The following is a 24396-nucleotide window of genomic DNA, read 5'->3' on the forward strand; positions in this document are numbered from 1 at the left end:
CTCCACCCCAAACAGTAAATAATATTTAATACAGAATATGAAGTAGCTTTTAGACATGTCAGTTGAAGCCTTTCTGACAACCCTGACGTAGCCAGCTATGAATTTCCCCAATTGTCCTTGCCATTGGATCTGTCACTGTGATTGCAGCCTTTGCTGCCTGTATACAGGATATCAAAGTAAGCTTAGATTTAGATCAGCATTCATGAGCAAAGCCAAACAAGTAAAATGAAGTCACTGTAATGACTCTCCATGCTGAGTGAAGGACTGCTCAGATGTGTAATTCATCCATAAGACCTTAATTGCAGACATGGACCACCCTGTTCCAAACCCTTTGGTTTGGCTGTGACAGACCCTGAGCTGGGGCAGTGGGGAGCTGCCCATCCCTTTATCCTCACCCTGTGCACCTTTTTCTGGCAGCTCCTTTCCTCTCTCCTGCCCCAAACCTCACAAGTTTTCTGGTACTTCAGTGTTTCTTTGCCTGGGCAGTAAGATAAATTTTGAGGATGGTTTCCCAGATGTGAGGACAATAATTATGAAAGTGCAGAGGAGCTGGGACTCATCCTACTTTGAGTAAAAAACTGTGTATTTTAAAAAATCTGAGATTTAAAACCATCCTCCCCAGCCCGAATATTTTACAGTTGCAAATTTGAAGCGATACTCCTCAAGACTTGTTCTGTCTCATCCAGGACACTCTACAGATAGAATCCTTCCCAGGAGGAAAATATAAATAAGAAAATCACTCAACACATGGATCACCATGTGCTATAAAAATATGGGTCTAGAACTTCTGCATAAGGCATTAAGCAATTTTTAACTCATTTATAGAACAGTCCTAGCGTGCATGTGGAGCAGGCCTTCAGTGAAGTGCATGTTTAACACAAGATACAATTGTTTTAAGTCAGAATTGGCTCAAGTGATGCCTTGTTATTAAGGAAAAAAAAAATCTGTGTGCCAGGGAACCGCTGAAAGGTGCTGTGCTTCAACTATTTAAATATTCTCAAGCTGAGACAATGCAAGTAGGTTGCCCTGTTTTGGGATTCCCAAAATACCATGACCCTGGAGCTTTCCAGGGTCTTCTTGAGAGTGTTTGTATGTAAAGTATCTTTTGGCAAGGAGAGCATTGAATGATCATGTTTTAAATGCAAACAAATGTCTGCAGCTTTTTGGATTGTGGCTTTGAAGCAGCTGTTCTGGGATTGCTTGTAGTATTTTAATGGCTACTGAAAAAATAAATAAATTGCATTTGTTGGTCTTAGACCTGCTGTTGAAGAATTGGAAAGAGTGCCCTATGATTAGATCTAATTTAGTGTTCCGTGGGCACTAGATTGGATTTCTTCTTATTAGTCTGGAGACACTCTGATAAGAACACTCTGATTAAGGTATCCTGGTAGCCTGTCTGATTTCCTGAGCTGGAGCAGGAGCAGTTTAGAAATTGTACTAGCTTTATGATAAAGCAGGATACAATGAGAAAAAGGGGAGTTCTTGTGTATCCTGTGTTATTTAGAAGGAAAAACTATTATTTAGAAAGAAAATATATTATTTTAAAGGAAAAAATAATTACTGTGAAATTTCAGAACAGATAATATTGTTGTTAATTGTTTTGGACATAACTCCTCAAAGTTTATCAGTGTTATTTAGAAGGAAAAACTATTATTTAGAAAGAAAATATATTTTTTTAAAGGAAAAAATAATTAGTGTGAAATTTCAGAACAGATAATATTGTTACTAATTGTTTTGGACATAACTCCTCAAAGTTTATCAGACATGTAATTATTCTTCAGTTTAAATATACTGTCACAATACAGGCCAGGATTATTCTGTATTCTGGCTGAATTCCTCTCTGTAAGGGCCTAACAGCTTCAGACACTACCACTGGTGTCAGGAGCCCCAGAGCTGGATGGAGGGGTTCTCATCTCAGGCATGGCCACACCCTCAAGTGTCCTGTTTGACTTTGGTGCAGGGGAAATGAATTCAGAACAAGTTTCAGACCACTTGGCTGGCATCAGCATTCCACATTTTTGCCCTATAAGGCAGAGGTGGTAAGCCAGTATTATATTATCTTTGGCAAGAAAATAACTAGGCATGGTCAGATAATAAGGGTTTGGAGGATTTTTGTTGAGGGATTAGGGTGTGGTTTTGTTGGGCTTTTTTTAAACCCTGTGGGTTTAATTCAAAATGTTGTTTCTGAAGTTTTCATTATAAGTAACCACCTTAAGTAGTTAACATTACCCACAAAAATAATTGCAATTGGATTTTTGTTAAATTGCTGATTTCACAAATCTTATGTGTTTCTTAAGCATGCAATGGTAACCAACAGAGCAGCAAAAATCATTCTCTAAGTCCAGCTACACATCTGTTCTGTGGAGCAGAAGCTTTTCTTGGACCATGTAGTTTTCCTTATCCTGTTTGAAGGTGCCAGAGGAGAGGATGATAGAAAGCTTTGTAGCTACTGTACCCTGTCCTCAATACATTCTTCTTTTCAGCAGGCTGTATCAAATGCCTTCTGGGAATTTTAGGTCAATTTGGGTTTGAGAGATCTATGTTGTTTTCCAGAAAGGGATATCTGTTTTTCTAGCTTTTGTGGGTTTTTTTTTTAATACAGCGAACAGAAACTTTCATTTTATCAGGGGATGTGTCCAAGCTGTGAAACAGTGTTTGATTAATTTAATTGTTTGCATTTCTAGCATTTAAATACCAAAAGAATGGCAAAGGCTTCAGCTTAAGGTGGAAGTTTTCGAGTAACCATTAGCTGAGGATGGTTAGTCCAGGAGACCTTCAACTGACCTTGGGCTTTCTAGAAGATGGAAGACATTTAAATGTCCTGCTCACCTGTCCTTCAGTTCCCCTGGAATGTGGACAGGCTCTTACAGGAGCCCCTGAGCTTGCCAAAGTGCTGCCAGTCACTGCAGGGGGGGGCTCAGCATGACCCTGCAGCTCCTTCCCTTGGGCAGCCCTGACACAGATAAACCCTACAGCAGCCCCTGATGCCTCAGGCTTTAGCTTTTATATCTTCCAGATTCTGTGCTGCTTTAGTGGGTGAGTCTGGGCTTCATACTAGGGGATGGTGAGCTCTCTTCACAGAGTAGGGAGACAAAACAATTCCTTTTCTCCAGCTGGGGACCAAGGACAAATGATCCTCAGGCCCAAGAGCAGAAACAGTGGAATGAAGAGAGGAAAACAAGAAGGATGGGGCTTCATAACCTAAAGCTGTAACTGGACAATTAAATCCAATATGCAAATGGACCAGAACTGATAAAAGTGTGAGACCCCGGACCTGTTGCCCATTTTTTGTGGCCGTTTTGGGTTGTGCTGCTCCAGGTGGATCCATTGAGGCCTCTTAATAAATCCCAACTTTATTCTTTAGCTGCATCTAGTGTCTGTTCTAGGTCAGCCTTCACAAGGCATCACCACGGGCACCGAGTTTGTGATATTTGTCATATCTAAGGAACACACTTCCCTCCCTGCAGCCAGATTAAAACAAACATTCTGGGAGCCTTTTGTTACGGCCGTGCGCATCACGGCGCTCTGCTTCCTGGAACAAGGAGCTGCCATAAAATCTCTGCTCTTTAAAGAGGCTGCAGAGCAGAATAATATGAGGGACGAATTCTCATTTTCCAAATGTCTGGCAAGTATCAGTTTTCAATAAATCCTTTTCCTTGAGGAAATTTACTTTGCATAGTTACTAATCATACAAGTGCTCAGGAGTGTTGATCCTAAATCTTCTGCTTGTGATCCCCATGTTTTACTGAGCAAGAAAAATCCCCATGGTGGGCTCTGTTTTGATGTTGCTAAACATCAGGAGATCTACTCCTGTGGTACATATATATTAAAATCAGAGGCTTGATGTGTTTCTCTCTCAAAAAAAGAAGCCAGAAGCTGACAGCCTTCTCCTCCCTCACCTAATATCTGGCCATTAGGGAAAACTCAATGCTGCAGTTGGAAAGGACCAATAGTCTTACTGGTGCCTGGACTTTGACATATTGACAGATAAAGTGATGTCAAAAGTGGTGACAAATTATCAGTTATCTAAACCTGGGTTAAAATTGGAACTAGATATAATATTTACAACTTCAGCTGACCCTAAAATAGACTTGTATGAAGTGACAAGTCATGTGCGTCTTTCAGAAACTGCTATCATCAGTCTTCCCAAAATTCAGCTGGTCAAATTTTGGTTTGAGTGATTCTTATTTTTTTTGTAACTTGATTCTTATGCTGTTTTTTTCTGGGATGAATAAGGCAGATACTTGGTATCCCCAGCTCTTTTCTGGTGAGGTTGCTTGAAAAGTATGTTCATGGTGGATTTGCCAAGTTTAAAGTGCTTGTGTTGATTTGTAATTCTAAACTGAATGCCAGTACTGGAGAGCTTAAAGCAGGATCTACCAATTATTTATTGTGTACTTTTGGGGCTTGATAGAATATCAAAGAGAATGCTGTGATGTACAAACTCATACACAGTATTTAAAAACAACAGAATGTACATCAATTCCATTGTATACATTGCACTGTTGCATACATAAATATATTGACCAGCTATGTAAACAGTACAGAAATGCCAGAATAAAGAAAGTGCAGTTTTCCATTTACAAATCTTTAATAGCACAGTAGTCTCTTCTCTTCCCAATAGTGATCTGGGCTTTAAGTGATGTATAAAATCTTATTCTGTGGAGTTCTTAATTTTTCCCATGGAGAATAGACAACAGGCAGTAAAAAATAAGAGCCCTTGTGACTGATGTAAAGGGAAAAGTAATGTCAGGTAGTTGGAGTAGGCAGCTCAGAAAGCTGTACATCCTCTGTCCTTCAAGGTTTTAAAGACCAGACTTTATCCAGACTGGATAAAGCTCAAGGTAACCCAATCTGACCTTGTAGCTCATCCTCTTTTGGCAGCCTATCAGGACAAGCAACCACTAGAGCTTCCTGGAATTCTGAATTACCCTGTGATCTGGTGGAGTGCATTAACTGTGCATGAATGAGTCATTCTTTGAGTGGGTTTCAGACCAGATGACCTGGAGATTCTATGCAACCTATGTCATTTCTGGGATCTGTGAAGCTAAATTGTTAACAAAATGGCATATGAGCTTTTCTCTTGATTACTCAGAATATTTCTGGCTACGTAGAGACTATGTTACCCTCATCCTTCCAGTCCAGGAGTGAATGCTCTCTGCACAGACCTGTTTAATAGCTTTTGAATTGCTTTCCAGCCATTTGCCTCAAGCTTTTTTTCCTTTAGATTTCTGCATTTAGGTGGCTATTGTGATAATGTTACTAAACTCAATAGCTGCTGTTAAAAGTGAGGAAGCAGCATCTGCCAGACTCAGAAATGCAATTACAGTTAAGCACTAATGACAGAGTGCAGCAGCATCTGCCTTTCCTGTGTCACTGGTGTAGCCTGGCTGCATGCATCTTCCCAAACCACTGCTCATCCCTACGTCAGTGTGAGCCAGCAGCCTCTGATGCCAGTGCTCCGAGCTGGACTCTCCTGACAGCAGCTCTTCCCGTTGTTATTACACACCAGCCTAACCCTGAAAGTTGTGAAAATGTGTTTGCTCCGTTGTGCATCTGAATTATCGTGCGGTTGTCTCGAATCAGCTGTGATCTTACCAGCAGGCAATTTGTTGAATTTCAAATAGCAGAAGTCTGGGTGCAGTGACAACACGTGTTTGTAATTCTCCAGGTAGTAACAGAAGTACCACAGGATTGTTTTGTGGGTGGTGGTCAACCAGAGTTGGAGACTTTTGGATCAGAAAAGGAATTTCTGAAATCTTTTTCTGAATTCCCACCAAAACAGCACTGTCAGACTCTGCTCTGTACTTCCTTCTTGACTCACCATCAGCTTGCAACTTTTCCATTTTAATTTACTGTGAATAAATTTGTCATCACCGTCATCGAGTTTCCTGAACAGGGAGAAGCACTTGAAGCTGGTTAAGCAAGCATGATGATGATTTCATGCTGGTTATTATCAACTGAAGCAGTGACAGACTCTTCAGTGGTCAGTCATCACATTAGAAAATGTAAATTTTAGTAGATGTAAATATCTCCACACAGTGAGAGACAATCAAAATGCTCCCTGACAGTCCAGGCCATCTTAAAATCTTCCTGAAACTTAATATAATTATTTTGCCAATAACTAGGCAGGGGCACACACAATTCTGTCTTTAGATGTTGCTTTTCATTGGCTGCTGGGATGACCAAGTGCTTGGCTAGATATTGCTGTGTTGACACTTCAGCTGTTCTCCTGTGAAAAATTGTGTTAAATCAAGGATGCCACTTGATTCTCAATAAATTTCAAGAGAAAATTCTGAAAAATACATGCTAAATTATTCTGAACTTCTTGTAGCAGGTATTGTATATTCAAGGAAAGCTTTCTGCTGAGAATTCTCTCTTTGCTGCCTTATAGTGCCTCTGAATGGAGGTGAAGCCTGCAACTATTGATATTCTATAAAGGTCATGCCTGTTCAATTTGTATTCTGCTGTTAGCCAGGCAAAACTGTTACCCAGTTCTCCTCTCCCTTACAAGTCTCCTGTGCCTCTTACATCTGTTTTTTCTGGTGAATTCTCATTTTCCCCAGTGGAGTCTGGCATGTGGGATGTGCCAGCCAGTTCATGGGATGCCAAACATTTTCATTCTCATCGTGTTGTCGCTGCTGTCAAAACACAAAGCTGGTGAAAAAGGAAGAGAAGCTTTTCAGTGCCTTGGTGCAGCTTTTCTCCCTGACACTTTCCTTTAGGCTCACTGGTGTATTTAGGATGATTCCTGCTCTATCCTGGAGCACCAGAGGCCAGCCTGCAGTCCCTGGCACGTGTAAGGTTGCCAGGCTGCTGTTGATTCTCCAGGTTTTGTCATTATTTCCTGATGGTTTGATTACTTGACCTCACTGAGATAAAAATACAAACATGGCTAAGGGTAAAAGCCATATAAACATTCCCATTTGCTCTTAAAAAACAATTTTTTCAGTCATTTTGGGTTTGGAGTTCAGAATGTTATTTAAATGTTAATCACTTGAAGCTGTGCTTGGGCATATAATTCAATTATGGGACCATCTTAATTATGCAGATGGTGCTTATGAGCAGCTGATACAATTACAGAGCCAATTCAGTGCACATTCATTTCAAGGGCTTAGCTGAAACACGTTATTATTTCAGTGTGTGTGGACAAATCCACTTTTTTCAGGAAATGGGTTCGTGGAATTGTAATAGTGCTCTGCTCAGCTCGTTGTTCCAATGGTGTGCAAACCACAAGGTTTTTAACCATTCTCCCTTATTCTGTGGTGGCCTAAGGCTTGTGAGAGGTTTCTTCATGTTTTTTACATATCCAGAGGGATGAAAATGGAGACTTGAGTTAATAATCCATCATCCCTCTGGGTAGCAGGCGGTTTTAGTTCTACTTGAATATTTAACCTCCTTTCCAATGGTGCCCCACATCTGGAGGCCGTGTGTAAATCTCATCCAATCAAGCTGATAACAAAATAGGAGAATTAGTGGAATTTACTTTCACCATGAATTGCTGCAAAAATAAATACTGTGTAATTCCTGCTAAAATAGAACTCCACTTTTAATGTTGTTCTTTCTTTTGGTGTAAGTCCAATAAAGGAACCCTTAGAATGCTTTATGGCCTGGTTCAGTGCTCAAGGAAGATTCTGCTTCCTGGAATATGCTTTTCTCATCTGCCTTTGTGTTAGTTTAAAAAACCTCTTAAAACCACTTTTAACTCCATGTGAGGCCTGCCTTGTATACTTAATTAAAAATTAGATGCCATTAGTGGAGCTGGGATAATGAAGAAAGATTAAATAAAGGACTGAGATTTATAGAGGGGACTATTCATAGCAGATATTTTAAAATAACTGAGAGTTTTGAAAGGAATATGAACCTGAGTGATTCTGGCCAAAAGTCATCGTCTAACTCACTGTAAGTAGGAGGGGAAAATTTTTAGGGATGATATATTCTGCTTCTTCATTTTCTTTTCTCCCCCGTTTCTCACTGATTCTGAGCAGAAATAAGTCATTAATGTATCTCACCACCCACCTCAGATGGCCACACCTGTATTCCTGTTGAGCAGACTATCTGTGATACACAGGATAGGTGTTGTCACCTCAGAAAAGCTGTTTAGGACCTGAATTCCCACTTCTAAACAGTCTGCACAAGCACTTTTCTGTTCCAAATGACTCTGATGTTTAAAGAGCGTGTGCCTCTGTATTTGTGGATGTATAGAGGATCAGTTGCTCTCATTTTCAGTGTTTGGCTCTAAATAAATATCACAGATTATATCAGTATGAACATAGTCATCAAAAATTCATGCCAGGAACCTCGTCACATTGTAAATTCTATTTTCCAGCATGGGGTTTATGCACGTTTTGTTGAAATTAATGGGAGAATGAATCTGGATCCAGTGTATTCACTGCAGCTGCAGGTCAGTTTTGCTCAGAGGGTTTTTTCAGTGGGATGGATCAGTAATGTAGACTTTGTGCCTGATCTTTGCACAGGAGGGAGCAGCATCTGCCCAGAGCAGCTCTGCTGTGCACTTCCGAGGCATCCCAAGAAGATATACTGGAAATACAATTGTAGTTCAGTTGTAAATTCTCTTATTGCTGAGATTGCTTTCATTTTTGCTTTATACCTTGTTACAAGTACTGCTTGCAACATAAACCATTACTATAATACTGGAAAAAACTAGCACCTAGCAAAAGAAATGGAAGTACATACTTGTTTTCAGTTTTGTTCCTGGGTAGCTCAGGTGCCAAGCCTCTGTCATGGGACAGGAACAGCCAAACCAAGCTGCTGTGCATTCCCTAACATCGAGGTGACACCAGTGCAAAAGGACAGGGGGTAGAAACCAAAGGATTTGTAATGCCTAAGGGCATGTCTAGGGATACTGTTCAATATTCAGTACCTGGTTCTGCATCCTAATACCTTGCTAAGCCATTCTTTATGGATAAGGTACTCTACAAGCTGGAAAGAGAAATGCATGATGTGCGAGATCTGAGAGGAGGAGATTGCTTTGCTTTGGTTTACAAATGGCTGTCAGAAGCAAGCAGGAGGAGATGGCATTTGCTGTTGGAGTGAAGGAGGAGGAGCTGTTCCTGTGCCCAATGGGAAAATTCCCCTTTTACTTTTGGGGGAGCCAGCAGGAGTGTGGATTAGGTGTCATGGAAATACAGATTCCAGAGGGGTCATACTAGTGCTGCTTATGATTTCATAAAATTGTTTTAGCTATTAGTTCATGCAGAAATGTAACCTCATTTATCCATCATTGCCTTCTATGGGATTTTGTCTTAACTAATGTCAAACTTCATTTTCCACAACATTTAAAGGAGGAAATTGGGGTAAATTGATACTGACTTTCCTGTAGGCTGGGGAGGGGAGTTCTCCTTTAGAGCCCTCTCATTCCAAAGCATTCCTGTTCTCCTGGAGCTCTCTATGCTGCCCAAGTCTGCCTTCACCTCCTGTGTATCACAAACACTGTCACTTTTGGCTGCAGCAACAAGGCTCTGCCAAAACAACAGTGGGAGCAGAGAACTGTAATGAGCCTGTGATGCTCCAAAGGTTTCAGGAGTGTAAAGGCAGAGGAAGCATCTTCTGAATTACTTTTTGGAGAAAAGAAAAGCATCACATGCAGCTAGCAAGCTTGAATTTCTTCTTGAGTGGCTGCCCTCTTGTCTTTAGTGGTGTCTGTGCAGTTTGTTGAGAATGGAAGCTCCCTGTGCTGCTGTCCTTAAAATTATGCATTTGCTTGCTGAGAAATTAGAGGATATATTTTCCTCTTTGCCTATTTGTCTTCTGTTTTTGCGTTAGTGTGCTGCCTCACAGAGAGCCACATTGATGCAATATTTAGTCCTTTACATTCATTGACAAGGGAAGAATTTTGTGCTCAAGAGAACTGAGTTAACAACATATACTGTTTGCAGTTTACCATTTTTCTCAGTAGTTCTTGGTAGCAGTCAAAAGATGTGGATTTTGGCTTTGCTAGGTAAATAGGTAATTTCCTGCCTATTTCCCTTCTAAGTGCAGGATACCACCTATGCAGATGACAGTGACAAATCAAGTGTTCTTGTGTTTGATTGTCTCAGCAGGAGATGAGGCTTGTTGTTGGGTTTGTATACACTTATGACATGGGGCAGAACTCTGGATGGATGAGCTAAGAAAACTTGCACAAGTACTGTCCAAGATTTTCTTGCTGAACTGATTAGTTCCACCAGCTGGTTGCTGTGTCGTTGTAAAATATATGGGTTTTTTAAAATAGTATTTAAATTGCCTTTGTGCTTCTTTTCCACACCTGCAAAGGACTCTGGTGTGACTGGAATTCATAGAATTGTGGGACAGCAGAGGCTGGAAGGGACCTTGAGTGATCACTTGGCAATAGTCTGGGGAACCCTTGCTTAAAGCAGAGCCACCTTATCAGGTCAGAGCAGGTTGCTCAGGGCTTTATTTGATGTCACTTTAAAAACCTCCAAGGGACAGGGACTGAGGACACAGCTCCTGTGGCAGCCTGGGCCCCTACCTGGCTGTCCTTGGGTGTGAACTGGGCTTCCTTTCAGTATGTTTTAGCCCAGACTTCTCTCTTTTTGTTTCCCAAGAGAAATGTCTTTTTAATCTTCCATTATCAAATTAACCCTACACTCCTTATCAAAAGATTTCAAACTCCCAGAATTTCAGTTAAGACAGCTGCCGGTAGAGAAAATTGAAAAATAAGGGTTCTTCTCATTGTAGGCTGTATATGCATGGAATAGCAAGGTGGGGAGTAATTTTTTTTCCTGTGTATATTAAGCTGAAGGCTTCCTTAAATATTTGTGTAGAATTTTGAGTAAATTGGGAGAGGGCTAAGCATACAACCCCCCACGCCCTCCCAGCTTGTAAGTATTTTATGATGGCTAGCACTGTTATATGTCTGTATATTCCCCAGCTATGAGAGCACTCTTGTCCACTGTGAGTTTTTCACCTTTGAAATGTAACAGGCAAATGAAGGCTTTACATGTGGTTTAGCTTTGGTGACTAAGTTAATTTTTTTTTTTTTTAGATTTAACCCCAAAGTGCAGTCTATCTTTATTTGATTATTACAAGATTAATGAATTCTAAACCTTTCCTCTGTTTTCAGACTCCTCAATGCCAACAAGATCAACTGCCTGAGGGTAAACACGTTCCAAGGTCTGCATAATCTCAAACTGTTATCTCTTTATGACAACAAACTGCAGACCATCAGCAAGGGGCTCTTTGCACCTCTGCGATCAATCCAGACTCTGTGAGTATGCAGGCATAGCACAAATGACAGCTCTCCCTTTCCCCACCAAAAATGTTGCTTGTCGTTTCATCTGACATTAAGACAATTTGGAAGAGACATCCATGTAGCAGCCCCTCCCTTCCTCCCTGAGAGAAAAGGAGCAAGAAGAAGAAGAAGTGTTGCATCAATTCAGCAAGGGCAGGATCGACACAGCCTGCCCTTAGTGACAGAAGTGTCAGAGCTGTGTGAAGCTCGGGCTGTTTGTTGGGGAGATAATGTGTGCATTTGACTCTGGATAAGATATGAACAGCACATTCTATTAGGATCATTGCCTAAGAGTTTTTAATGAGCCAATGAGTTGGCATCTCTCCTGCCTGGGTCTGAGTCCTGCTGTGCAGTTCGTGACTTCTGTAACCACATTTCAGCTGACATTCCACTTAAGGGGAATGATGTGTTGTATTATTTGATCCATTAAGAAAATCCACTCAACAGTTTTGAATTTGGAGGCATTAGAATAGGCATCAGAAGCAAAAATACAGAAATGATTCAATATTTTGTAGAAGAAGGTCTCATCCTAAAGCTGTGAGTAATAGGATAATAAGGTAAATAGTACTCCTTCAGAGCTGGAGTTGGCAGCCAGATATTCCAGTATTAAAATATCTATGGGTGTGTGTGTATGTGTATATATATATATATATATATATATATATATATACACATCAGTGTCTGTGCACGCACACGCTATAGTACTGCAATTTTTGTATGCAAATGCACATTTATATATTTTAATACTGGGAATCTATTAGCTGAATTAGTTGTAGAAATGTTTCAAATCATATACAAATGAACTGATAGCAATGATTTCTTGCAGCAAAGTTTCTGCCACACCCTCAGGCAGCCACAAACATAACCTGAATTTCCAACAGATATTTGGCCAGTATGTATTGCTGCAAACCATGAAGACATTGGAATAATCATGTACAGCACCCCCAGTTCTGCCTCTGCAGCTCCACCATGCTTTCTGCTGCTGCAGCTTGCTGTGTATATACACACATGAACTGGGGCCACAGAGAGGGTTCTTTCACAGAGCTATGTAAGGTTTTTCAGGTTAAACAACAGGCTTTTTTAATGTTTATAGGCCTAAGGTGTGAACATCTCCCGTTGGTTTCCATAGAGCTTTCCTGGTGTTCCTGGTGGCCCTTGCTTAGAACGGACTTGTTGCTTCACACCAAGAAACTTTGTCACAAAGTTTTGATTCATTCTCCCATTTCTAGAACTCCAAGTGATTGCCATCTTCTGTGTTTTTCTAGAGCTGCAAAACCAGACCCAAATTCTGTCTCTATGTGATTCTTTGGACCTTGCACAGCAGGAATGGCTCTACTGCAACGGGAATCTTGAGTTTCTTCAGACCCTTTCTGCTCTATGTGCTCTCCCTTCCCAGTCCTGAACAGCCATTGCCCTGTTGTATTTTACACTTATTTTGTTCAGTGGCAGTTCATAAATATAACTGCAAACAGAAAAGAAGTTTCTACAAGTGGAAAACAGTAACAGAGGGAGAGAGTTCTTGCGAGGCTATAACTTTATACCTCTGTCCAAACCAAATTGAAACATCTGTCTTTTCTTAACCTGTCTTTGCAGTTATTGGAGAGCTAAGTTCTGCTCCCTTGGAGGTCAGAGGGACTCATGCAAGTTAGCTGAACTGAGATTAGAGCCTGGCTCTGGGAAAGACCTGGCAAACTCTCCTGCTACAGTGCTCAGCTTTGTCAAGCAAAGTAAATCAGAACAGCTGCAGAAAAACACTTTCTCTCTGAGATGCTCCAGCAGATTTCTGTTACCAAAGCCTAAATGCCCACTTAAAATCAATGCTATAGTACCTATTTCCAATTTCATAGGAAACAAGCTGAGCAAACTTTGGTGAAGGATAGAGTGCAGTTGTACCTTGCCTAAACATTTCAGTCTTTAAATTAAAACCTTTTGCTTCAGGAAAAAATACATATGAAGGAAGTACTGTTAGAAATGATGAGCTTGTTCAAATATTAATTTCACTCTTGTGAAAAGATTTTGGACCACTTCTGCCTTTGCCCAAAGATCCAAGGTGCTTTACTAATTCACATTTTGAGCTTGCTGATAAAATTTCTTTTAAACCAGGATACAAAATGCTCTTCAGGTAAGGTGCATTTATTTCAAGAGGCAGCACGTCAAGCTCTCAGGAGAAACCGTGGGACTTGGGAGACAGCAGCAGGTCTATGTCCTCTAAAGGGGGCTTTGCTGTCTTAATTTTTGTTTCCTCTGTGCGAGGGCTTGCCGTAGATGTGAGCGCTCACAGAATTCTCCCATTCGCGTGCGGCTCCGCGCGGCTTCCGCCGGGCCTGGGCTGGTTTTTTTTCAGGAGCCGATTCAATTACTCCACTCTTCAGCTTCGGCGCTGGTGAAAAAAAAAAAAAAAAAACAAAAAAAAGAAACAATGCTGGAGCATGGTGTCACAGGTCACTCGTGATTAAACATGCCATCCTTCTCGCAGACATTTAGCTCAGAACCCATTTGTGTGCGACTGCCATCTGAAGTGGCTGGCTGATTACCTGCAGGATAATCCCATCGAGACGAGCGGCGCGCGCTGCAGCAATCCCCGTCGCCTTGCCAACAAACGCATCAGCCAGATCAAGAGCAAGAAGTTCCGCTGCTCAGGTAATAATTCATTTATCCAGCCTCTGCTGCGCTCCCCGCGCGGGGATGAGCGGGTCCAGAGAGCTCGCTAATCCAATCTGCGGGACAGTGTTTGCTGTAATGGATATTAGGGAGCATCTTTGGAAATTGAATTTGGGGAAATTCGGTTAGTTCGACAGAAAGGCAATTACCTTATGGATTAAAAAAAAAAAAAAAAGAAAAAGAAAGGCAGTCTATAGCTGTCTTCTCTTAAAAAACAAAGAAAAAATATAAAGCTTGTGACGTTTATTCATAAAAAAATACTAAATTATGAAATATCTAAGCAAAACAATTAAAATATATATGCATTCATATGGGAAATGTTATATTTTGACAGGATTATCAATTGTGTTTAAGCAGAGCTCTTACTGATCTAATGAGAATTGAGCTCAAGTTTAGTTCCCACACCCAAAAGGCTGAGAACAGTATGAGAGGTTTTCATACAACTGGCAGTGAGCATTTCTGAGCTGGGATGGGAGTGAATCCGGGGTGAGGGAATGGCATTGATGCACGTGCTTTCATACGTTCATTTTCCTTACCTCCATAAGTAACACACACTAGCTCCAGTAAAATTGCCATCAAAGTTGGTAAGGTTTTTGGTTTCAGCCATCATTGAATCAAAAGGTGCATAATAATTTAGGCAAAGGTTTTGTGTTGTGAATGAAACAGAAAAATGTTTCCACCTGAAATTAACCTCCAGTGTAACATAAACAGCTTTTTCTTAATCTTATCTATTCTTTATTTATGGTTCAGCTGTCAGTAAAAGGATATTTCTTGCCTTACACAGCACTACTAAGCAGATGACTACTTCTTTGTGTGTTTTTCCTACTGGTTATATTGGTTTTATCTATTTTGGATTATTGCCTTTTTGTATACTGTAAAGACAAGCAGGTTTCAGTAAGCAAATCTATTAGTGTGTACTGAGGAGAAAAATGACTGTTATTGATGGAGTACCTTGTGGTGTTTTCTGTGAGAATTACTATGATTTTTCTTTTTTTCCTCTGAAAGGCAACATGATTAATTGTGTTCCTGGTGGTAAAAGATGAATGGCTCTAGATGGGGATGCAGCACGAAGCTGAGTGGCAGCAGCCCAAAACAAGCCGTTGTGCTTTGTGCATCACTGTGAGCAACATGCCGAGCTAAACCTTCCCTTTATGGGGGAAACAAAATAAAGATAACTTCATTTGCAGTCAGCTTTCCTTGGGCAGGCTTGTTAAGGTCTTCAGTCCCTTGTGACTCAAGCCACAACATTTAAATCAGGCCTGAAAATACGACGTACTTTATCTAGGTTTTTGGATTGTGTCCATCATAGTAACAATGTAATTAGCCAGTAATATCTATATTTAAATAAACTGGAAATGAAAATGCATAAATATAACTTAGACAGGAAAGCAGCCTGCAGAAACAGATCTGTATAAACCTGTACCCAATTTGCCATTGTTATTTCCTTCTGCTTTTATTAATGGCTTAGAGGAATTAATGTTATGTGTGAGCATGCATGCTTTGAACAAAGGTACAGGCGATTGGAGAAGGCAAACACCAGCTGACACCATTTAGGAGAGGTCAGAGCTAAGAAGAGCTACAGTGAAGAAATCAGTACCTGGTGATGCTGAGAATAATATTTTGTGTGAGTTCTTTTCTTGGGGGTCCTTTCCTTGAGGCATTAGGCTGTTTTTCCCTGGGTCTCCAGCTCTACATCTATATCAAAACCACATGGAAAAAGCATAAACCTGACTTATGAAGGAGGAGAGCAGAGATTGAACAGCTTCAGAACAAAGATTTCAGCTGGATGAAAACTAATGCTGTTCATAAGCTCAATAGAGAAGAGATCCTTGCCTGTAGAGTTTCCAGATGGTGATGAGATACATTGAACTCGACTTGCTGTCTGCTCACATGAGACAGGGAACATCTAATGGTTTAGAAAATCTTAGCTTGTAAATCAATCCAGGGAACAGACATCCTTGGCACCTGTTCTGCTCAACTTGTCCCTTTGAATCATGGCTGCTTCAGGCTTGGCATTTAGCAGGAATTTTCCATGTTTTCATTTTGAGGAATATGTTTCATCCCAAGATCTAACACAGCACGTCTCTGTGCAGAAATGTCCATGAGGTATGAATCTTCTTTTAGAGCATTGGGCAGTGCTTTGTGTCATCCAGGGATGACACAATCCCACTGGGATGGCAAGGCTTAGTAACTTGTCTGTGTCCTCACTGTCTTTGGGATTCTCTGTTCTCGTTTTTACATCTTCTGCTCGGTGTATGACAAAACAATTTTTCATTTTAAATTCTTTTGTAAATGTGCATCTCTTTCTCAAAGGGCTCTTTTTCAGTATGCTGGTATTTTCATGTGCTTTGTGTAATATATCTAGTATCTGTCAATGGTCAGAAAGTCGTTTTTTGAGGGGAAAACACAGGGAATGTGAGGGGCTGGTTAAGGAAGAAATGTGAGGGATTTTATCATCACACAGTCTTTGACCTTTGAGAAGAGATGAGGATGCACAGAAAAATTGGGCTCTGTGGGAGCAGAGGTGCTCAGGCAGTGTCAGGATCACACCCAGGAGTAGTTAAGCCTAGGAGAGCTTAATACTTTGACATCAGGGAAAGGACAGTTTTAAAGTCATAAAATTCTGAGGTTGTCCTGAAGTGGTCTGTGTGTCTTCCACATTCCTTTTGACAAGGGCACAAAGTGATAGGACAAGGGGGAATGGCTTTAAACTGTGAGATGGTTGATTTGGATTAGATGTTGGGGAGAAATTGTTTCCTGTGAGGGTGGTGAGGCCCTGGTTCAGGTTGCCCAAAGAAGCTATGGCTTCCCCTGGATCCCTGACAGTGCCCAAGGCCAGGTTGGACACTGGGGCTTGGAACAGTGGAAGGTGTCCCTGGCCATGGTAGGGGTTGGGACTGGATGATCTTTAAGGTCCCTTCCAACCCAAACCATTCCATGATTCTGTGATCATGAAGGGGACTATCAGAAATGACCTTTTATGAGAAAAAAATGTGACTGTTCAGTAAATTAAGGGAAGAAAGGGAAGTGCTTTTTCTCTAAGAACAGAAGAGAGGAGTGGTTAGCAGGAACAGGGGAGAAAAGCTGAGATGTTTGAAGTTTCATCAGTCTGAAGTGGCAGAGGAGCATCATGAAGGAAATGTCAAGAGGACACAAGCAGATGGGCTAAATAGAACTGTATTTGATAATTAAATGAAGCTGTGAAGGCTGATCTACAGAACTTCATTCTGCACACTCTTTCCTTCAGTTTTCATCACAGGTCCCCACCATCCTGCTCAATAGCATCCAGCCTGAAGTACTTACCTTCTTTTCTGAATGATCAGTTCTTTCAATTGAGGCACTTTTCCCAGATGCTATTTCCTCACAGAACCTAATGACTCGAGCTTTTACTGATGGCAGTGGAGCAACATCTGCAAAGGTTATGAGTGGCCATAGGAAGCAGCTTCTGTGCAACAGGTAGATAATGTACATAATTCTTTTTAAAAGGAGAATTGGAAGCATTATAGCATGAAATGAAGGAACAGCAGGGAACAGGACATATTTTTGCCCAGGGCTGTGAGACAGGCAAAGCTTTTGAATATACCATCAAATATGTTTAAACTTCAGATTGCAATAGATGCTATTTTCTGTGATTTTTAGCTGTCCATTTGATGCAGTGCACCACGATAATAACAAATCTCCCCCTTGCCCAACTGTCTCCCCACAGCTATACAATCTGAGATTAAAAAATCTGAGATGTTTTCTTGAAAGAGAAGTCATAAGTACAGGCTGTGACTAATTCTCTCTCTCTTCTGTTTAGAAAAGGGAATTTTTAGAATGTTTAGAAAATGTCATTTTCAGTGGCAACAGTGAAATTCTGATGATCATTTTCTTTTTGGCTACATCTGCCCACTCTGACCACCTAAGGATCCAGTGGTGCTTGGCAGCCTGAGGTCACTGGAGGCTCCCATTCTTAATATGAATAAGGGGGAAAAAAGATCAACACAAATATCCTGCCCAGAAGCATTTGATTAAGTTCACTACAGAGCAGTTTTGTTTTCTAAGGCAGCACTGGGCTTTAGGAGTAAGGGAAATGAATCCATGAGCAGATTGTGTTGTCTCTGTGGTAGCTTATTGTCACTTCAAGACTTGGCAGGTTCCTTGATTGCTGTGTGACACTGTGTATGAAATAGCTTTTGGAAAGAACTGCCTTTGCATTCAGCTGTATATCTATTTCTCCCTGTGATGTGTTTGCATTTTCCAGTATATTGTGCATTTCAAAAGCAATGAAAGTTCCACCTGCTGTACTGACACAAACTATCTCTGATAATGATCAAAGCAATGTATTTCTACAAACATCACATCACAAAAGCTCTTTATCTTCTAATTCCTAGAAATAAGACTTTTATCAAGAAGATTGCTATTTGAAATACTCTGAAGTGAGCCTGTCTTATTGCTTCCTCCTGCATACATTGTGACTAACTGCCTTTAATTAGTTACTTCAGTTCCAGACAGTGCTGTGCAATCAAAAGGACAGGGGAGAACAGGAGGAGCAAAATGAACCATCTGCCAGCAGTATTCTCTCTTTTTTGGACACTACCTCTTGTTAACCCAACCCAAAGCAAAGGCAGCCTTTTTGGTACATTTGGGTCCAAAAATGGCATATTTAGGGCTAGTGTAATTTCTCTCATGTTATTCACAAAATTATTACGTGGTAATGTCGCTGCTTTTTGTTCACTCATAATTTTGAAGGCATTTGATGAAACCTCTTCTCACTAATTGCAGCTTTTCTCCTAATTCTTTATGTTCTTTTCCAGTCTCTCTCTTCATACACACTCACCTTCCTCAGGTTACCTGTCTGCTTTGGAACACACTTGCTGTTTCTTGTAATCACCTCCAATTTCCTCCTCTCTTCTCTGCATTGTTGCACCTTTAGTAGCGCAGAAGTGCCATGGATGGAGTCAGGGGAGCACAGGCTGCATGTCAGGACTTTTTGTCTGTGGCAGTTCACACATTTTGTGTCCCTTGGACTCCTTGGGTTATCCCTTCCTCTGCTCCTAGTGATGTGTAAACACTAGGATTTTTAGCTCTCAAACTGAAAGCTGCAATGCATTGCTATTCCTTAACCAGTGTTTAAAAGTCATGAAAAGCAGGTGAATTTGACCCAGATCTTGCATCATTTATCTGATTGAAACACTCTCCAGTTGTTCCCATAATTTGCCAATAACTCTGATGACAACTTTGCAAATTCCTTTCATTTTTAATAAGCAAATAGTCATTTACAGACCATGGGCTCACGCTCCTGCCCTTAGCATTTTCTGTTTGGTGGAAAGCACAGGTCTCCACCTGCTCCTGCCTGCCTTGTTGCAGTGCTACAGGGACGTGTTTTTGGGGATGTGGTGATCCTGCCCATGGTATGTGGGGCTCCAGCAGCTCCTGAGCAAGCCCCAAGCCCTGAGAGCCTCTGGGTTTGTCCTGGGTGCTCCAGAACTGCTCAGTGTGGTGGGAAATCTTATCTGAGGCCAAGCTCCAGCACTTTTCTCACCATGGCTTTGCCCTGCTGTGAGGGAAAGGGATAGAAAACACTGGTTATGATTCTGCATTCATGGCTATGATTCTGCATTCATGGCTATGATACTGCATCCAGATTTCTGTCTGTGGTTTGGTTTGGTTTGATTTAGTTTGGGGGTTTTTTGTATGTTTTGGTTTTATTCAGTTAAATTCTGTGTTTGTACAACTTTTTTCCCCCTGAAAGACTCAAAGACTCAGCAGAACTACCTTTAGAAACCCTTTGAATATACCAAAACTGAGGATATGTTTGTGGTGCATAAGAATTATTATCGGAATGGAAGGTTGTTTAACACCAATAAATTACCTGCACATTAAATGCTACACTGAATTTGTAATTATGAATATGAATTTTTCAAGGTACACTGAAACTTAGTATATTTGGGCTTTGGTTTGCATGAATTCTTCCTGAAGCTGAAGTCATTAGAGAACACAATACAACTGCTGTGACTAATAGCAATGGAGCTGGGTTCCCTTGTACTGTGGAAGTGTTGCTGTAGTTAAATTAATTTGACTGTACTGGATACTGATTATAGCCCTCCCTTTTCTGCACATCTTTGACAGCAGTTCAGGTCTTTGTGCTAAAATTTGTGTGAGTTACTCTGAGCCCTCACTAGCCTGTGAAGAACACGATGGTGAAGGTTTCTGGTTCTGCAGTGGGGGAAAGAATGGAAACCATTTCACTCAAGGAAGCAGAAGCTTAACATAAAGCAAGTGGGTCTCTTTGGCAGAGAGTATGGTTCTTAATAAGAAAGTGAATTGACGTGTTTCAGTTAGGAAGTTTATTTTAGGCTCTGCCTCATTTTAGTTTTGAGTTGAAGTAGTCTTTAAAAAAGCAAAATATCTGAACAGCTTTGTTACCCACCAACATCCTTATTTGCAATTACAGTAGAGGCACTGGGAAGAGGGAGGATGACTCTTGAGTCACAGATGCATCCATAGGCATCCAAATATCACAGTTATCCTGGATTCCCCATGTAGGCAGAGTGCAGGGCTGTGTAGATTCCTCCCTTGCGATCTGAATTGTCCTCTTAATTAACCATGTCAGAAAGCTGAGTGATTGATTGCTCTTTTCACCTCAGAAACTAAGGTGGGACAAAGTTTGCTGTCCTCTGACGTTGCCATTGCATGTGTTGAGGTTCAGCTGAGCAACACCAGGGGTGCCAAGGCAGCACTTTGTGTGTGTGTGTGGTGGTCACTTGAGCGGGATACAGAAAATAACTGGGAGGTGCTGGCATGAACAGAGCTCATCAGCTAAAAACCAGTGCAAGGGTGTTGGTGCTGCAACTGGACAGCAAATATTTCCTCTGACTATCCTGGGACTGCAGCAGTCCCCTGAGGCATTGCAGCCTGATGGGACACTTAAAAACAGGGCCCTGTGTATGAATTCTTTACAAACTGCAGGTTCAGTGACTGATTAACAGAATGTGGATTACAAGAAGTGAATGAACACCAAGAGCAAACCAAACAATGCTGCTTGTGTGTAAAGTATCTCAAGGGATGGGTTTTCATGGAAGCTGGCACATAGCTGGAGATGTATTTCGTTTTTCAACTTCTTTTTTGGAGACATTTATGCAGGATGATCTTATGTACATCCAAAGGCTTATGGAATTTATTTAAATGTAATTTATAAAAAAGTATGCTTTCCTGGTATTTCTGCTCTTCTGTATTCTAGGGACATAAATTAGAATTTTGACAGATTTCTTTGTGTGCTGGTACTACTCATTCATTGCAGTTGATGATTAGTTTAGGCAGTTATTGTAAGTGGTGTTTAATTAGTGCAGCAAAGGAATAGAGACTTGTTCAAAATATTCTCATGGGGTTTCTCAGGAAGGTGTTTGCAGAGCTCAGGCTGCATTTGTTTCTAGTAGGACTGAAAGAGTTCATTGACACTGAAATTACTGAGTTTATTACAGATATCCCACTTAATACTGTAAATCAGTATATAATATAAAAGTCTTTGGAAGATATGAACTGTTACTTGTCATTGTTGAACAGAGTACTGTGGATTAATTTGTTTGAAGAGCCCAGGCCAGAATTTCTGCTTTGTTAAAGCAGTGTAGGAACAAGGATATAGGGTTCTACATCCTTCTTCACTGAAGCCATACAGAATTATTGGCAGGAATGCTAGTTATAGATATAATTTCTAAGTAAATGAGGTGTGGATTCCAGGGTTATACATACTTTGAATTAATCCGGCGAAAAACTTAATGTAGTTTTGTGCCACATTGCATGAGTCACAGAAGAAAATTAATAATCTAATGTTTTTATCAATTCAGACTCGGGCTAGTTTGGCAGCTTGTGGAGATTGAAGATTTGTGTTAGGTTCTCCTAAAAAACTGCTTCAGTTTATTCCTTAGATTGCAAAATCAAATTGCCTTACTTTCATTGCTGAACCAAGCCCCCAGTGTGGGGTGGCTAAGTTAACACTGTGCTTATTTCCTGAAGTTCCCAAGTAACTCAGTGTTGGCTTTTCTGCACAACAGTGCTGGGTTGTGGCAAAGTGGGGAAGCACAGACCCCTGCTGTATTATCTGTCATCTCTGCTCAAGCACTTGCGTTGTTCTCCGTGTAGGTAATGAATAATCTGCTTGGTGCTGACTTTGTTCTTTGGGCAAATCCCTTACTAAGGAAAGTGATTTGTATTTAAAAGCACAAGCACTGACCTTCACTGAAGTCCAGCAGAACACTGAGTGAGCAGTTGCAGAGGACAGCCACTTCCTCTCTCATCTGGGACTCCTGCAAGAGCATTTGAGATGTGACTTTCAAAATCATTGTCCACTGGCACAGCTCTGCAGACAGTGGAGCCAGGGAGAGCTTTATTCCAGTGGGAGCAGTCAAGCCTGAACTGAATGTTCTGCTTTATATGTCAAAGTTGCAGGAATGAGTTACAGGAGCAAAGCTGTTTGAAATAATTCAGGATGTCGGAAATAGAGAACGCTCAGCTTCCATCAGAGAATGATGTACAAAACCCAACAAATATGCTCAGAAAAGGAATAACAAAATGCTGTCTGTGTCTGCAGTAGCATGTGTGTGCTACTCTGCTGGAAAGTGCAGAGGAAACCAGAAAAATAAAAAAGAAAAGAAAAGCAGTGGCAATTTCAGATTGTCAGTGTAAGTGCCACCAGCATGAGGGGCCTCTGGGAGCTGGGATCAGGCTCAAAGGGCACTCAGGGAGCATTTAAGGCCAGAGCTTGGCCATCAGCTCAGAATCTGCTGTTGTTTGTATGGGCTGCGGTATTTCTACAGTTGCATTTAAATAAATGGAGCAAACCTAAATGGCATTTTTACTGAAAGGAGACACCAGGAGAGAGTAAGTAATAAAAAGCAGCGTAGATTGGGCATTCAGTGTGTGGTGGGGGCTGCACGTGCTCTCAGGAAGGAGCAGTGAGCGCTCCTCTGGTCGTGTTTTCTGTCGTGTCAGCTCTGTCTCTGAACTCGCCGGGCTCTGTTCGTGTTCACTAACCCCAATTGTGCTCCAGGGTGTTCCTGCAGTAGCATAAAGGATGACCTCTTGTATCCAGCACCTTTTTGCATGGGTGGAGTGGAGAGCAGCTCTCCGTGAAGCTTCAGCTTGTGCTTCTCCATGCCGCTTCCTCTGAACGCTCCTCTCTCTTTGGCGCTGCCTAACTCTGACTCTGGCTGTCCATGGGGTTTTCCTTTGTGCTTGATCTAACCATGTGGTAGAACAATACAAATGGAACATGGTTCTGTCAAGCACCATGGAAGGCTGCATACTCCCTGCAGCATGGCATGCCTGGATACTTCTGCTGGGGCAGAAGCATCAAAAGGTGAGAGATTCCCTTTCCCTCTCGGCACGGTGGAACTGGTGAAGTGTTGCTAACCAGGCTCCCAGGGAGCCACAGTGATGTTTGCACAGACTTTCCACAGGGCTTGCATGCAGAATAACCATTTCTAAGTAATTAATCTTTTTAATTGCTCTCACAGTGAAGGAGTCAGGCGTTCTGTTGGTTGATAATATTCAAGGGGGATTCCAGCTATACCTACAGAGATTAAAAATCACTTTTGTCTCCTTACCTTGTGCATAATGTGACCTGTATCTGTCTGTTTGATCTGTCCAAGGAATCCTTCTACTTGAGATATAATTTGGATGCCATTTCTGCTACAAGACACCTGCCACTCAGTGTAATTTGGACCTGCTCTTAATGTGCTGGCATTGCATTGTGAACAAATATAATGAAAAAAAAACCCCAAAACTTGAGTCTGCAAAGCATTGTTTTAATCTCTTGAAAATGGCATGGCTAACATGGCCTGTTTGGGAACACCACTATCCAATAATTCCAGAGGGCAAAACTGAGTCAGCAAATCCAAATGTGCCATTTTAGCTTTGACAGCTTAGACAAGATCTTCAAAATACTTCTGCCTAACTCCCCCCTATACAGAGATAATGACTCGTATTCATAAAGGACTTTGAGAGTCTCATACAGAAGTTTTCTTACATTGAAATATTTCCTTGTCTTGCAAATTTGTCACATCTCTATTGTGGAGCTGTCAAAAGAAGGACATGCAGGATTCTTAGATTTTATCTGCAGTTACTGATAAAAACTAACACTAGAAATGTGAAACTATGACCCAAAAAAGCACTTATTTTTTATTCCCTATGAGAACTGTGGGTTGTATGAAGAACTTTTGAGATTCCTGGGCTTTTCATTCAAGTTTTAGACCAACTGATCTCAATGGTCATATTTTTGGTGCCAAATTTTAGGCAGCTGGATCATTTTCTAGAATGAATGTGTCAGGTCGCTTTTGAGACAGACTGATTTGTAGCAGAACAGATCCTCCTGAACTCCTTTGGACGAAGCTAAGTTTTAAAAACTGAAATCAGGTTTTCTATGTTTTAAAAGAAGAGGAGAACAAAAAGGTATTTCTCTCTGTTGCCTGATTCTCCATGTGGGTATCAGAAAGGCACAAAGA

The 24396-nt window shown here is 41.1% G+C and overlaps 1 protein-coding gene across 3 annotated transcripts in view; it reads left to right on the forward strand.

Moving 5' to 3' along the window:
- The window catches only part of SLIT3 (slit guidance ligand 3), a 475720-nt gene that overhangs the window by 334278 nt on the left and 117046 nt on the right, over window positions 1–24396 (forward strand). For all 3 annotated transcript variants that reach the window (XM_038150223.1, XM_038150221.1, XM_038150222.1), the window contains 2 exons: window positions 11087–11230; window positions 13731–13894. In XM_038150223.1, the coding sequence (XP_038006151.1) occupies window positions 11087–11230; window positions 13731–13894 (308 nt within the window). The remainder of the gene's footprint in view (window positions 1–11086; window positions 11231–13730; window positions 13895–24396) is intronic.

The sequence above is a fragment of the Motacilla alba genome, chromosome 13 (assembly GCF_015832195.1).
Source record: "Motacilla alba alba isolate MOTALB_02 chromosome 13, Motacilla_alba_V1.0_pri, whole genome shotgun sequence".
Classification (NCBI taxonomy): Eukaryota; Metazoa; Chordata; class Aves; order Passeriformes; family Motacillidae; genus Motacilla; species Motacilla alba.